At 40.2% G+C, this 15,368-nt stretch overlaps 3 protein-coding genes across 3 annotated transcripts; all 3 read right to left on the bottom strand.

Moving 5' to 3' along the window:
* Positions 1–354: 354 nt before the first annotated feature.
* On the bottom strand, positions 355–1,142 carry LOC131247187 (non-specific lipid-transfer protein P5-like). Its single transcript, XM_058247612.1, has 2 exons — positions 755–1,142; positions 355–658 (listed from the first exon to the last, which is right to left on the bottom strand). The coding sequence occupies exons 1-2, from the start codon at positions 1,084–1,086 to the stop codon at positions 625–627; spliced, it is 366 nt and encodes a 121-aa protein (XP_058103595.1). The 5' UTR covers positions 1,087–1,142; the 3' UTR covers positions 355–624.
* Positions 1,143–10,644: 9,502 nt separating this feature from the next.
* On the bottom strand, positions 10,645–12,254 carry LOC131245152 (rust resistance kinase Lr10-like). The gene is made up of 2 exons (XM_058244409.1): positions 12,065–12,254; positions 10,645–11,885 (listed from the first exon to the last, which is right to left on the bottom strand). The coding sequence occupies exons 1-2, from the start codon at positions 12,246–12,248 to the stop codon at positions 10,819–10,821; spliced, it is 1,251 nt and encodes a 416-aa protein (XP_058100392.1). The 5' UTR covers positions 12,249–12,254; the 3' UTR covers positions 10,645–10,818.
* A 287-nt stretch (positions 12,255–12,541) lies between these two features.
* Positions 12,542–13,685, bottom strand: LOC131245153 (uncharacterized). Its single transcript, XM_058244410.1, has one exon. It carries the CDS (start codon positions 13,683–13,685, stop codon positions 12,930–12,932), a length of 756 nt encoding a protein of 251 aa, XP_058100393.1. The 3' UTR covers positions 12,542–12,929.
* Positions 13,686–15,368: the final 1,683 nt, after the last annotated feature.

Here is a 15,368-nt window from a genome sequence, read left to right as displayed (position 1 = left end):
ATACTCAACTTTTCCATGTGATAATCAATTTGTATATTTATACATGTGACCATCATTAGTTGTGAAATTGATTTTGTTAATTATCAGTCCATAGTTTAAACCCATGCACACTTAATACAATGTTTTCCCATAGGAAGACTTTGATTCCAAATGTGGATCTGGACAGTCAAAATGCCATGGTATTTCCAATCATATAATCATTGTATAATAATGGTGCTAATTCCATCAAATGCAATTCTATACCATTTAATCCCACATTCCATACATTCAGGCTCAACTTTCCTTAGTTGGGGCATGCAAGTACATGGTCAAGAATAACTGCACCAATAAGCCACATTCAATGGAAGAAAGACCAAATATTCAAAGGCTAAGATCTTCCAACTTATACATCATCAATAGGAGTCAACATACATATGGCTTGGATTTAAACAGTGACTCACATCTACAAACTAGTGCTTAGGGCCACGATGGAAAATTAATATTGAAAGTAGATATTGGCCATAGAAAGTCTAATACCATGGAAAGTCACAGCAACTTATTCTTCTACCCTAATAAGGGAGATAATTTCACCTGTCAATACACGTGCATTTTTTATTATAATACAAATATATTAAAGTCATGTGATTAAGCGCGGGCCATGATATTAACAGCCGAAATCCTGCACGAAAAAAAAATAAAATAAGTTAGTCAATATACAAAATTATATTAATGCATCTATTGATATGTATATATATAGAAAGGGGCAGAGATTAACTTGTTGCAATCGGTATTTTTCGAGAAAGGTGGTACGTCCACCCCACACTTGCTGGGAAGACCGGCGACACGGCCAGCATCAAGCCCTATTACCTTTTTCGCCTGGCTTTGAAGGCACTTGCAAATGGCTCTTCGATCTTCAACAGTGACCCCCATGGCTTTTAGGTCTGCGATGCCTTTACAACAATCACTCGACGGGTTGGTCGCCAGGTCCCTTAGGTATGGTACGCAAGGTATGACCTCAACGGTCATATCTTGACAGCTGGGAAGTTCTGCAGCTGATGTGCAGATCACTATCATGAGGATTGCTACGGACAGAGCAAGGTGGGCCATGGGAGGAGATTAAATAGCTAAATCTTGCAATAGATTTTGTGCACAGATGTGTCATGGAAGGTGTGGTTTATATAGAATGTGAAACATGAGTGGGGTGATTAGCTTAGCTTAAGCATGCATTTGGCATGATGCTACATGCAAATGATAATTGTGTTGACGTGTCGTGCTGGAGAGAATAGATGAGTCATTCAATCATACAGTTTCCGTGCGGAATGCTGTAATTGGTGGGGCTGTCAATAGGTCGAGACTCAGATTTGCTTATGCCTAGGTTTTGAACTGTTCGGCTAGGCCTGGTCTATTCAAAATTAGGGATGGCCCACTGCAGCCATAATCACGGTAGCTATGAAAACTGAAAAAGCAATCGATTGTAGCTGTGTTTGGTTGCCAGGATCGAATACAAGTAGTGCAAGTTAAGGACAGCAATGTGTGGGCTGGCTTTAGGCCTGCTTTTTGAAATGGTTGTGCCGGGCTTACTCAAACAGGCCCATACATTGCCAGACCAGGAGGGCATTACCAAGGGCTTGGACCAGGCGAAAGTATGTCCAAGCCCGGGTTGGAAATAAAACCAAGGGCTGAGGTGGGTCCCGGCCTGTGATGGGCCACAAGAAACAGGATTGAGCTGGAACATGGCCATACACTTTTGTGCAGCATTTGGGCTGCTCATTCAACTGCTTCATCATGCAAGATATTGACCAAAATGCTATTGAAATAAAAAAACGAGGCTGGGCTGACGGGCTCTTGGACAAAGCCCAAGCCCATCTCAGGGCCTACCCGTTGATGCCTCTTAAGGTGGCTCAACCATGGTGTGGTCCTCCAGCTAGACGGCATGTCCATTTACAAGGCTAGATTAGGTTGCAACCATTCGCGAGTTGGGCACGGCAATAAATAAAATTTCTTTTCACCTTGATTGGATGGCCGTTGATGGGCTTGTGGAGAGATAAAGCCTGCCTGATCATAGGCGTGTTTAACTTTGGAGTGAAAGTTTTAGACATGGGCCCAGACGTAGAACTTAGAACCGAGATACTCCCTTTGGAAAGGAACGATGTTGAAAGGCCTAACACTAGTGAGGCTGTCTGCTTGGTCCCGGTCCATCTATATCTGGGGCTGAAAATTTAGATGTGGGTCTAGATGTAGGTCTGAAATAGGCCCAATCATGGACCGTGACAATCATAAATGGGCCTGGCACAGTTTCTGTATCTAGAAATGCCATAAGAAAAAGGCCTGCATCCGGCCCAGGTCGATTCCAGTCAACGGGCCTATTGTATGGTTTTCCAGACCATTTTTCTTATGGGAACATGTGGAATATGTATGGGCCCAGATCCAAATGGCTCATTTTCCTTCCCCATCATATATTGGCCAGGGCCTAAAAAATCAGGCGTAGTGGGTCACTTTTAAGTTCCCAGTTCTAGCCTCTTGATGAGAGGCAAAAAGAAGTTACCACTGGTTTTTAATGCTGTTTGGATCCTCGGATCTGAATACTCATGCCCTCTGTCCAATTTCCCTTCTCTAAATGGAGATTGATGGAAAAATAGCCAACGATCAACATTCGGAAGGCCAGGTGAATGTGAGTAATGAATAGGATTGTCTTATATGTGTGAATTTGTAAACATAAGCCATCATTAATTTAAATTGTCCAACTAGCAGGCTTCATTATAGATGGATGATGTTATGAAATTCATACTTGTTAGATTACAAAGGTTATGATGATTGTTTATGTTCAAAGCAAAATAGCCAATTTATCAATAGTTGAAATACTTCAATTGAGAGCTTTGATTCGTTGTCTTAGAGAGAAATCAAGGGAGATTTTTGGAGGGGAAAGCAAGAAATAGAAGGTCAACCCATCCATGCGATATTCTACAAATTATTTACACTAATGACCCTTCCAATATAATGGTATCACTGCTAATTGCATGATCTTGAGTGGACTGTGGTGGAGATAGAAAAGGCTTGGGCGGGATTTGGAGAAGATCAACGGTCCCTTCTTGCATCTCTGCAACTCTGCTCATCGAAGGACGTAGCTCTGTGTACCTTGAAATATCGAAGTAACTATTTCACTGCCTTCCAGTAAAATATCTGGTCTTATACAGACCATGACATACATTAAGTTGCCGGTCATTCTTGAATAAGGCACACGAGACATAAATGTTTTGGGGCATGCCCATTTACGAGGCTAGATTAGGTTACCACCAGTTGAGAGTTGGGCACAACACTAAATAAAATTTCCTTTCACCTTGATTGGGGCTGCAATTGATGGGCCTATGTAGAGTTAAAGCCTGCCTGATCATCATCTACTTATTTTTGGGGCGAAAATTTAGACATGGACCGAGGTGTCAAACTTAGAGCAGAGAAACTCCCTTTGGAAAGGCCTAACTCTAGTGAGGCTATGGTCTGCTTGATCCCCGTCCATTTATCTTTGGGGCTGAAATTTAGATGTGGGCCCAGATGTAGGTCTTAAATACGCCCGATCCTAGCCTTGAAGGATAAGTGGGTCTAGATTTTGGTGGTTTTCATATTTAGAATTGCCATAGGAAAAATCAGGTCCACTCCAGTCTATCGGCCTCTTGCATGGTTTTCCAGCCCATTTTTCTTATGGGAACATCTGGCATATCTATGGACCTAGATCCGAATAGCTCATTATCCTTTCCCATCATATATGGGCCAGGGCCTAAAAAATAAGGCCCAGTGGATCACCCTAATTCTCAAGTCCTAGCCACTTGATGTGAGCCAAAAAGAAATTACCACCTATTTTTGTCCCTCTTCCAATATTGTAGTTAAGATTCTCAGATTGAAATACTCATGCCATCTATCCAGTTTCATGTTCTCTGAATGGAGATTGATGCAAAAATAGCCAACAAGCAACATTCAGTGGAGCTAAGCAAATGTGAGTGATGAATAGGATTGTCTTATATGTGTGAATTTGTAAACATAGGCCATCAATTTGAACCGTCCGACTAGCAGGCTTCATTACAGAACGACGACGTTTTGAAATTCATACTTGTTGTGGTATACCATCACTTTACTTTCCTGCTTTTGATCAATTTGAAGGTTGTTGGGTCCTTACTCATGCCTTAGCTGCAGACTCTCAAGAGTTTCAACACGAGGTCATGGGTGCGAGTACCCATTGTTGTATAAAAAGCCACTGTGGTGTGTGAATGTGTGGATGTGTGAGTGCGTGTGAAAAAAAGAAATGAAAGTTGCTGTTTAGATGGCTATGATTATCCAATTTATACATTTATACATGTATGATCAATTTAAACTTTTATACAGTGGGTCCCACTAGATGGATAATCTTGATCGGAAGATAATCCTATCACGTGTAATATATGATTATGGTTTTGCCATATTCCCTGCAGTATCATCACCTACAGGGTTGTTTTGGGCTCAGTCTCCAAAATCAAGCCCACGTGATCCATAGCCCTCTATTACATGCCCGAGCTTCACCCCAACTGGACACCTACTTCATGCTTCCCATGCAATGAGGACCCTTTTAATCTTTCATTTACATACATTACACCTTTTCTTGTTCTTTGTTATTATTATTATTATTATTTATTTATTTTGAGATTTTTCCTATTCAAATATGACAAAGCAGTGTGTTGCTATTTTGCTAACTTTGTTATGAGCATAGCTTGTTAGCATACCAAACACAAAATTTAACATCCCACACGGTCTAACCCTATGAGGTACGGCATCAGCATGTGACGTCCACATCTAGCGCTTTCTTCCTGTTGATATGATCAAAGGTAGAGGGTAGGATTGCAGAATTTGTATAGTTTAACTCAGGTTAATTCCCAACTTTGTATAGTATTTCCATCTTCATGATAAATCCAAAATTTTTAGGGTGACCTATCTACAATGGGTCTCCCAACGTGGATGATTAACTTAAGACTTGGCATAATAAATCCAACTTCTAGATGGTGACATATCTACAATGGGTCCCACAATTTGGACAGTTTGCCTTGAATTGCTTTATGATTTGGTGTAAGATTCTCATCTTCATACATCCAACTTTTAGATGGTGACTTATCTACAATGACTCCCACAATTTGGACAATTTGACTCGACTTAATTAATGACTTGGTGTAAGATTCTCATCTTCATTGATAAATCAAACGGTTTGGATGGTGACTCATCTACAATGGGTGATGTGAGATTCCCATCTTCATCAATAAATCAATCTTCTAGATGGTATCCACCTATCTACAAAGAGTCCCACAATTTGAACAGATTAACTTGAGTTAATTAATGACTTGGTGTAAGATTCACATCTTCATTGATAACTCCTAGATGGTGACTCATAACAATGGGTCATACAGTTTGAACGGTTCAACTTGAGTTTTTTTTTTTTTTTAAAAGTTCTTCTAGGTTTAGGATGTAGAGCGGTTGCAGACACTTTCAAGTCCAAGATGGACTAGAGAAGTCCTGATTGGAGGCCGAAGTCATCAAGATTGTCAAAACCTTAAAACACGCATATCTTACAAATCGAAATGAGTTACTTGATGTACCATATATGATTTGGGGTAGGAGAGGCTGCTTTAGCCAACCAACTCGGCTAAGCTGGGCTACCTATGCCGAATTCGACGGTCGAAAATATATTTTGTTTCTGTTTTTACTATTTATAGTAAGTATTAGTTTGAATATAACTCTTAATCCTTTGATCTATAGGAGTTGTGTCCAACATGAAAAGTGCTTAGAAAATTAGGAGAATAACGTGGTTAAGTCTGATAGGACACTTACTATAAATAGTAAATTTATTATTTATAATGAAATTTCAAACTTCTAGAATTTATTTTTATTTTCTTATTTTCCTTTTCATGGATTCGAGGTATTTCTATGCGGAATCCAGAGAAGCTCTGTAGATTCAAAGTAGTTATCCCCTTGAGGAATACGGTGATCAACCTTATCACGTTCATCCCTACATCAGTTTACACACACTTACACCCACACACACTACATGGGCACTTGAATCCATGACCTCAATGTTGAAAACAATGTCTACTATTAAGCCATAAATAGTACCCTTCAACTTGGGTTAATTTATAACTCAATGTACAAGTTGAGTTCGAGCCGAGTCAAGCTGATTTTTTGAGCTTGAAAAAATTTCGAACCGAGCTTGACTCGACTCGTTGAACCCCAACTCGAATCGAACTTGAATCGAACTAGTTCGGTGACTCGGTAACTTTGATATTGATGTTGCTCACCGAGTGTTTGATGAAATGACTCAACGAAGTGTTGGCTAGTGGCAAGGAATGTATGTATATGAAACAAATATCATTTATCTTAATTTTGATGTTGCCTACAAGGTGTTTGATGAAATACTTGTAAACAGTTGCTACTGTTTTACTGAAACATCATGACTTTTTGCCATTTTGGATTTCTAAAAATTCTTAAATATTTTTTTATATAACTAGCCTACGTCATCACTTACTAATGTTTGATGCTCGAAATGAGCTTATACGCTGGCGGTATCGATAAAGAACTGTACAAATAAGATTGATCAACCGTAAAAAGTCAATGAATTTGACCGATATGGCAAAAAATTTGGGGCGTTACACAGACATTTCATCAAACATTTGACCAATCGAGACAACCATAACCAAATAAAGACCTACCTAAAGCTGAGATGACTATGGGTTAGATCTTAATTAATAAACCAAATCGACCAGGTTACTCATTTAGCCTACGAACCAATGATTTAGAGTGATTATGACTGAATTGTTATTTCTGTTAATTACGAATAGGCCACAATATGAATATAGTTAATATAAACCCTAACTACTACGCTAAGAAATCTCCCTACCCAATTCATGCGAAAAATACCTCGATTATCCGAACAAGTTTTAGACCGCTCGTTAGTGGGCCACTAGTTTTGAAATTATAAAATAATGTCCATCTCATTAGGCTTGACGTCTATTGTGAGTGGCGAACCAAGAGAGTGCCCAGAATTGCTCAACTTGGGCCAGAAGCCAAGTGCTTGAAACGTGCGAATCTCCTAAGTTAAAATCTGAAAACTTAAGTGAAATAGACCTTTCGTTCTTTCGCAAAGTTGTGAATTTTTGACCATTAGTTCACAACCAAACTCGATGCGTACGTTAAGGATATTTTCTTACTCATATCCGTATAACTATGGCCCCGATCACCGACGACCGTCCATTGCAAGTGGGACCCTCGTGGTCAATTGAGGCATCTGATCTCCACCCAATTTAGACCAATCGCTCATCCTATGATGGGGCACCTACCCCATGGCGCGGATGAGCCAACGGACCCCCATAGGGGCCTGCAAATCAAAATTTAGCCCACTAGGGGCTTGCATGTTAGAAAAATGACCCTCAGGGTCATTTAGACACAATTTCTTGACTAAATAAGGCCTGAAAATTCACTCCCTCACTCTCATACGAATTTTTATTTGCAAGAGAGAGAGGGAGTGGGGAGAAGTGGAAGAATGAGCTCCTTGGGGGAGCTGATTTAGAAAAAATCTCTCTTGCCGCTACCCACAATAGACCCCACAATTGCACCTCACCATAGAGAACAGCCCACCGATAATAGAAAGGAAATCCTCTAGCCCTTTTTAAATTTCATCCTTGTAGGTTGTTTGCATGTGCCTTTACAAACTAATCCCATCGGCGCAGGGCTTCGATACACTCATCCATAGACCTCGAATCCTAGTGGCGGCGTTAGAAATCCAACGGACTACTCCTAGGTGCAGACGTTTACCTTTAGGTTGCTAATTATCGAACCTATGTAACAATTGATAATTGCGTAGTGAAATTTGAAATTTACATGCTAAACAAATGAGAAGTTTGTAGTTGGAACATCCTCCATGACTTGTAGCTTGCCTAAAATAAATTATCATTGAATGCATATTAGAATAGATGTCTCTACTGAAAATTACATGCCTATATGCTCTACACTTTTTCCCGACACATGCACCCAAATACTTTAATGTTGAGAATTTTGCAATGATTGAATAATGCTCTTGCATTACCAATTGATTGCTCATATTAATTAAGATATCCTAATTTTCTGACATGTATGTTTGCTTATTCCTGAAATAAAAATGTTTGTGGTATACTATTAAATTTCAGCCTATTAGTCAATTGAGTTGGCCAGCAAGCGGAAAAACTCACAAGGGCAGCCTTATTGAAGCGGCTTCCTTGAGCTAATCCGACTTATTTAGGCCGAAGATGAACAACCGACAGTAGTTAGACTACATGGGATGCTTGCACATTGTGCCGGTTGCGCTGTAGTTCGCCTAAGTCAACTGAATTAGTCCACTAGTCGGCCTATCGTGTGTTCACCATGTATGTTCACGCCTGCTTGAATTTGAAGCACCCCATACCTTTAAGAAGCCTACTATTAATTGTTAGTGGTACGATCCCTAAGTCTCGGGAGCTAGTCATGGTGGTATAGGACATTGTGTTGGTATTTTCGGCCTACGCTGAGGTGATGAGCCTTCCCGTAGTGACCAACGAGCACAGGAGGTGATAGATCCTTGTTCAAATGAGCTCCGTCAAATTACTCGGCCGATGGTTCCGTGCCAGAGTATCATTCGAACGACCTGTACATGAATGGAATTAGGTGACGAGCCCTTTTCCTTGTGGTGATTTAGTTATGTGACAAGCTCTTACCTCGAAACTAAGTGATCATACTCGGTGTTTAAGTAACGACCCATACTGAGTTGATCCTCATACCTTTGGGTATCATGTGTTATCTTTGGAATTATTGATTTGTGAGATAACTGAGTAATACCTAAATTTGGACCATGGATCGTAGGCTCAAAGCCTTACGGCCGCCCTGGGCCAAGTGATCTGGATAAAGTCATTGATTAAATGGAGGCGTTTCAGCTTCTCTAATCTTGCTAGATGAATGAACTTAATTAAATACTCGGTTAATATGAATATTCATAGTATTGCATTGCTAAGTTTGCGACTCGACAGTCAAGGTTGCCTTATGAGGGAGTGTTGGTCATTTGCGAACGTAAGATAGAGTCGATCTGAAGGAGTGTTAGATGGGGAATGCATGCATCATATCATAATGGCATGCACGTGCATTAACAAGAGTGTCTAAGGACTGTATGTTTATTTTATTTTTCATTAATTGTGGATGTGGATCTGATAGTTTGTATAATTTAATGTTAATGGAATCACTGAGTTGATCATTCACTCTCACTCTGGGACAATGTTTTAAAGCATTAACCAGACCCCATCTTAGATGCAGGTACCATAGAGTCTGTCGCGCTGGACGAAGCGTCCATAGATTCGGAGGAGGAGCTCTCCTATTTTCAGCTCCTGTGTGGGCCACTGTTGTTCCTTAGGGCCAGCGTTAGGGCTGTAGGGCAGGTTTATTTTTTTGTATATTGGACCATGTGTATCCTTACCAGGATGCAGTCCCGTGAGCTGATTGAATACCTATCATTTTGTTACTTAAATGTTTAGATTTATGTTATAATAATTCTGCATTCTTACATGATCCATTTAATTCCTTTAATGTTCATGCACCAACTAAATAAACCCAAATCACTCACTTCCGCAAGGCATAAATGACACCAGAGATATCGGTAGTCGAGTATTTACTCGGCCCCCGAAATCCGGAGCATTATATTTACATACCGTGAGAAATTGAAAATGCACAGCATGTGTTTGTGAAAATGCCACAGAGGCTCAATTTTGGCTCGAAATTGACTCGAACTGGCCCTGCTAACCGAACCGAGCCAAGCTGGCTAATCAGGCTCGAGGACCGAGCCAAGCCGAGTTGAGCTGGCCTCAGCTCAACTCGGTGTACAACCCCAACAAGATATTGACCAAAATGCTATTGAAATGATAAATGAGGCTGGGCTGACGGGCTCTTGGACGAAGCCCAAGCCCATATCAGGGCCTTCCCGTTGGTGCCTCCAAGGTGGCTCATCCATGGTGTGGTGCATTTATCTCTGGGGTTGAAAATTTAGATGTGGTTCTAGATGTAGGTCTGAAATAGGCCCAATCATAGACCGTGACAACCATAAATGGGCCTGGCGGTTTCTGTATCTAGAAATACCATAAGAAAAAGGCCTGCATCTGGCCCATTCATTTTCTTGAAAATGAGGTCCATTCCAGTCCACGGGCCTATTGCATGGTTTTCCAGACCATTTTTCTTATGGGAACATGTGGAATATGTATGGGCCCAGATCCAAGTAGCTCATTTTCCTTCCCTATCATATATTGGCCAGGGCCTAAAAAATCAGGCGTATTGGGTCACCCGAATTCCCACTTGATGTGAGGCAAAAAGAAGTTACCACCTATTTTTAATGCTATTTGGATCCTGCGATCAGAATTCTCATGCCGTCTGTCCAATTTCCCTTCTCTAAATGGAGATTGATACACAAATAGCCAGCGATCAACATTCTATGAGGTAAGTGATTGTGAGTAATGAATAGGATTGTCTTATAAGTGTGAATTTGTAAACATAAGCCATCAATTTAAACTGTCCAAGTAGCAGGCTTCATTATAGATGGATGATGTTATAAAATTCATACTTGTTTGAGTATAAAGGTTATGATGACTGTTTAAGTTCAAAGCAAAAGAGCCAAATTATCAATAGTTGAAATACTTCAATTGAGAGCTTTGATTCGTTGTCTTAGAGAGAAATCAAGAGAGATTTTTGGAGGGAAAAGAAAGAAATAGAAGGTAAAACCATTCATGCGGTATTTTACAAAATATTTATACAAATGACCCTTCCAATATAATGTTATCACTGCTAATTGCATGATCTTGAGTGGACTGGTGGAGATAGAAAAGGCTTGGGCGGGATTTGGAGAAGATCGAGAGCCCCTTCTAGCATCCCTACAACTCTGCTCATCGAAGGACGATCAATAGGCTTCATTTGTATGCACCATAGTCCAACTATAGCAAGTTTCTTTGCCATTTCCTTCTCATCATACATGGCACTCCCCATTTCCATTTCCCCTCCACCACTGAGCTGATCGTAAATCCATGACGGGAAGTAAATTTGGCTCAAATTTTCTACCATTGCATCTATGTTCTTCCTTCTCCCAGCCATCTCCATCAACAACATACCGTAACTATAAACATCAGACTTGTATGAGACACCTCCAATGTTTCTATAGAATAATTCAGGGGCCATGTATCCAACTGTACCTCTTGCAGCAGTGACCGACACAATACTCTTTTCTGTTGGATAGAACTTTGCCAGTCCAAAATCTGAAATTTTTGGAATGAAGTTCTCATCGAGAAGAATGTTATGAGGCTTGATATCAAAATGTAGAATTTTCATTGCACAACCTCGATGAAGATACTCAATCCCATGTGCCACGCCTAATGCAATCTTGTACATTTTCTCCCAACTCAAAGGGCTACTTTTATCTTCTTGAGAGAAGATATACTTATCAAGAGACCCATTGGGCATGAAGTCATAGATAAGAGCCCTTTTCGATCTATTGGAGCAGAATCCAATCAGTTGCACCACATTGATATGGTGGATCATTCCTATGGTAGCGACTTCATTGATGAAATCTTGTCCATTGCCTTTAGATTTCTCTAACATCTTTACCGCGACAAGATGACCATTTACGAGCTTTCCTTTAAAGACCGAGCCAAAGCCGCCTTGCCCTAGCTTTTCTTTGAAACCGCTAGTTATCTTCTTAACATCCGAATAAGAGTACCTTGTGGGCGTGATGCTCTTATAATCGCGTAAGAATTCTTCAATTCTATCATCCAATGCTAAGCGTCTCCTTTGGAGTTTATAGATCAAAGCTGCAAACATAAATATTATCCCACAGAAAACTCTCACTGCCATGGTACTTCCTGCAAGGGAGAAGTTCATTTCAAACCGTGTTAAAATCACATACAACACATGGAATTATGGTTAGTTTCAAAATCCCAATGGATGATAGATAGCAAGGGAATTTCTACAATCCTCACACAACTCATGAAATTAAAGAACCTTTTTTTAGCGTATTCTTGTAGATAATAGAAGCTCTTACCTACGATGATTGGACCAAATCCTGTCACAGAAATTACAGATAAAACACAATAGTCAAAAAAGAAAGAGATGAGCATATCTAGGTCATGGAAGGGGTTTTGATAGAACTCGTGCTCCACCTTACTTCTACCAACTTGGGATTGGTTCCCACCATAGATCAGTTGGCGCATTCTGTAACACGCCATATAAGAAAAACTAGGGTGAAATATTCTTCAAATAAGCCACACGTGTACGTTGAATTTAGACTGTTGAAAATTTTCAAACCGTCTATTTTCACATACAAGTATGATATGATTGATTAGCGATTGACCCAAATCTCTAAAGTAGATGCTTTTAAATAGTGGGAACAAGGCCCTATTTGGTAGCTGTTATGCAGGCAGCTAGCATTTTATCAATACCACTTGGAAGAAAAATTGAAGGGTGCGTTTGAAGGCCTTACTGGGTGTTGTTCTTCGTATGGTTGGATTAAAACCTGTAGGCGGACCTGAATCCATATAAACAACAACTTGAATTTAGTATGGAAACCAAATACAGTGTCATGGAAATTAAAAAATAAAATAAAAATAAAAAACATTTAAGTGTTTTGGACCCTTTTAAAATGGGTTACTGGATGCGGCTTAATACATCAGTGGCTACCCATTCGTCAGATGGAACTGGATCAAATAATCAAACTAGACTGTCTTTGGATTCTGTTTTTTCATGTGGAATTTGAACGACTGATAGCTAATTTAACAAATATTCCAACTTTTATTGAACATTAAAAATATAAATGGTTTGAGTATGCAAAAAAATATAAAGGTCAGCATATGTAAAAATATGATGATGGTGGCAGAGATGAAATATTCCTGGGGTTGTGTTGAAAAATCTCAAGAGATAAAAATAAAAAACTTACCGGATTGTGTCTCCGCACAAAAGGGGTCTTCGTTGCAATTCAGGGGTTTTGACCATGCAATCTCAAACCCCATCATCAACTCCATGTGGATGTCAATTATCGAACGGTTGATATCTTCCCGCAGATCCGTCGGAATCATCGCAATAGGATTGCAGGGAACAGGCAGTTTCCCAATTGACGAACCATATTGCAAGCGAACATAAGTATGGCCTTGCCAGGACGAGGATGAAAAATCCGAACCGTTGGTGCAAGGGCTGGCATCGATATACCAACTATCATCCACCGAATTCTGACATTTCAAAAATACAAGAAGCCGCTTTCTAGACCAGTAGTACGGATATTTCACCAACTTGTCAGGATCTAGGAATGGATTGCGAGGCAGAGAAGAACAGTTGTTGTCACTTAGACCCGGTTCGACGATTCGAATTGTTTTGTTCTCGTACGAAATCGCTTTGACATAGAATACCTTGGAATCCAATAGTAGAATGGTACGATTGGCTTCGCATCCGAGTTCATATCGAGGATTGCCTTGTCCCTGAGGATCGTCTTTGAAACGGAAAGGGTATTTGATGGTGATGACATCTCCATCTCCACATCGAGAAGGGTAGCTATATATTTCTACCTTAGCTAAGGAAGCTAGAAAGAAGAGGAGAAGAACGGACACCACCTCTGCTGCAACGTTTCTCTTCATTTTCTTGATTTTTTTGAGAGAGAAACCCAGCACTGACATGTGAGAACCTCCTCTCTTGGGGTGTCAACAGGCAGTTTAGGTCCGGGAGAAGCTGCTTCGAACCCGCCTCATATCCTTTAAAATATGACCAAACCGGGACTAGACCCGTGACAGAATAGTCCAGCCCAAGCCCTGCGTGAGCTTGATGTAGAGCTGGTCTTGGACAATTTCACAGCCTAGATGGACCAGAGAAGGCCCGATTGGAGGCGGGAGTGATCCGGACCATCATAAGCTTAAAACAGGCATATCTCGTAAACCGGAGTTAATTATTCGATGCAGTTACCTAGCTTTAGGAGTTGTGTACAACACGAAAATTTCTTTTAAAAATTAGGAGAACGAAGTGGTTAGTCCAAATAGGACGCTTACTATTTTTGGCTGAAAACCATGAGGTCTAGTGGAAACCATGGCCATCTATAAAATAGTATGTTTACTAGTAAGTCACGATTTTAGGGAGTTTTAGTTGTAGTTTGATTCTAAAACTTCTTCGTAGCCTATGTATCACTATTTAAGGGGTTGCAAACTCATTTTTAATTAGCAATTAATTTATTTTGAATTTTTAGAAAATTATTTCTATTTTTTTATTTTTCTCTTGGATTTGAGATATCTCCATAAGGAGTTAAGAGAAGCTCCATGGATTTAAAGTAGTTATCCCCCTTAAGAAGACGGCGCTCGACCTCAACACGTCCTTCCCTGCGTTAGAGCACGATCCAGCCATTCCCAAAGAGAGAACCAACATCGCAAAACCATGAACAACAACTCTCAAACTTCGAGCACCCACGAAAAGTCGGTTGCACTTGTCTGCAAATGAGAAGAGCTTGAAGAGCAAAATGCCATAATTAAAGCTAAGAAGAGAATCTAACATCATTGCTGGATTCCAAATTGTACTTTGTTGAATCATGGTTGGTGGGGGATGCCGAGATCCTTCACTAGTGGCTAAACATCTTCTTGCTCAATCAATTGGAACATGCTTGAGGGGTTTGAAGGGGAGTAATGATAAAAGAAGTTACAGAAATATAAAAGAAGGTCCAAGGGCACATTGTGAAAAAAAAAATTTTATAATAACAAGAGCATGGATCGCGTGTGTTGACGGCACATGAAATTCCAATGCGGTCACTTCTCATTGGTCCGAGTCATCAACTTCTCATTAGTCCACGTCATTTCCAATGACTCGAGCTCTCTCGCAAATAGATTGCTAACCACACAACACAAACTTTTAACATGTGTAACTTTCTGGGTCCCACCATAATTTTTTTGTTAAATATACATTGTCCATCAATTTTTCCAAATAAATCCAGAGCATTATCTGAAAAATGATCTACATCCAAGACTCAAGTAAATCATGTTAGGGTTCGACGGTAGTATCACAAGAATTAGATCAAGCTTGAATTAAGGCTTGAGTGGCTCAAGAGGTTAGGGACGTAGTTAGATTAGGCTAGACTTAAGTTAGACTCTTTCATGCTACTGTCACTCTCCTTGGTAAAGGGATGTGATGGATTAGAAGAAGAGTTCAAAGGATGTTGTGGAGGCTTTTATATTTTATGGGATTCTCTGCATGCCCTGCAATAGTTGAAATGAGAGGGGAATGGGATAAGAGAGGGTACTAGAGTCTTTTTGGTTCTCCACATGATTACATATCTCAAAAGAGGGACTTCACATACATTGCATCTTCCCCTTCCAAAAAGG

This window comes from Magnolia sinica, chromosome 5 (genome assembly GCF_029962835.1).
Source record: "Magnolia sinica isolate HGM2019 chromosome 5, MsV1, whole genome shotgun sequence".
In the NCBI taxonomy this organism is placed as follows: Eukaryota; Viridiplantae; Streptophyta; class Magnoliopsida; order Magnoliales; family Magnoliaceae; genus Magnolia; species Magnolia sinica.
The sequence above is the reverse complement of the archived record's forward strand: the minus strand, read 5'-3'. Positions and strand labels throughout refer to the sequence as shown.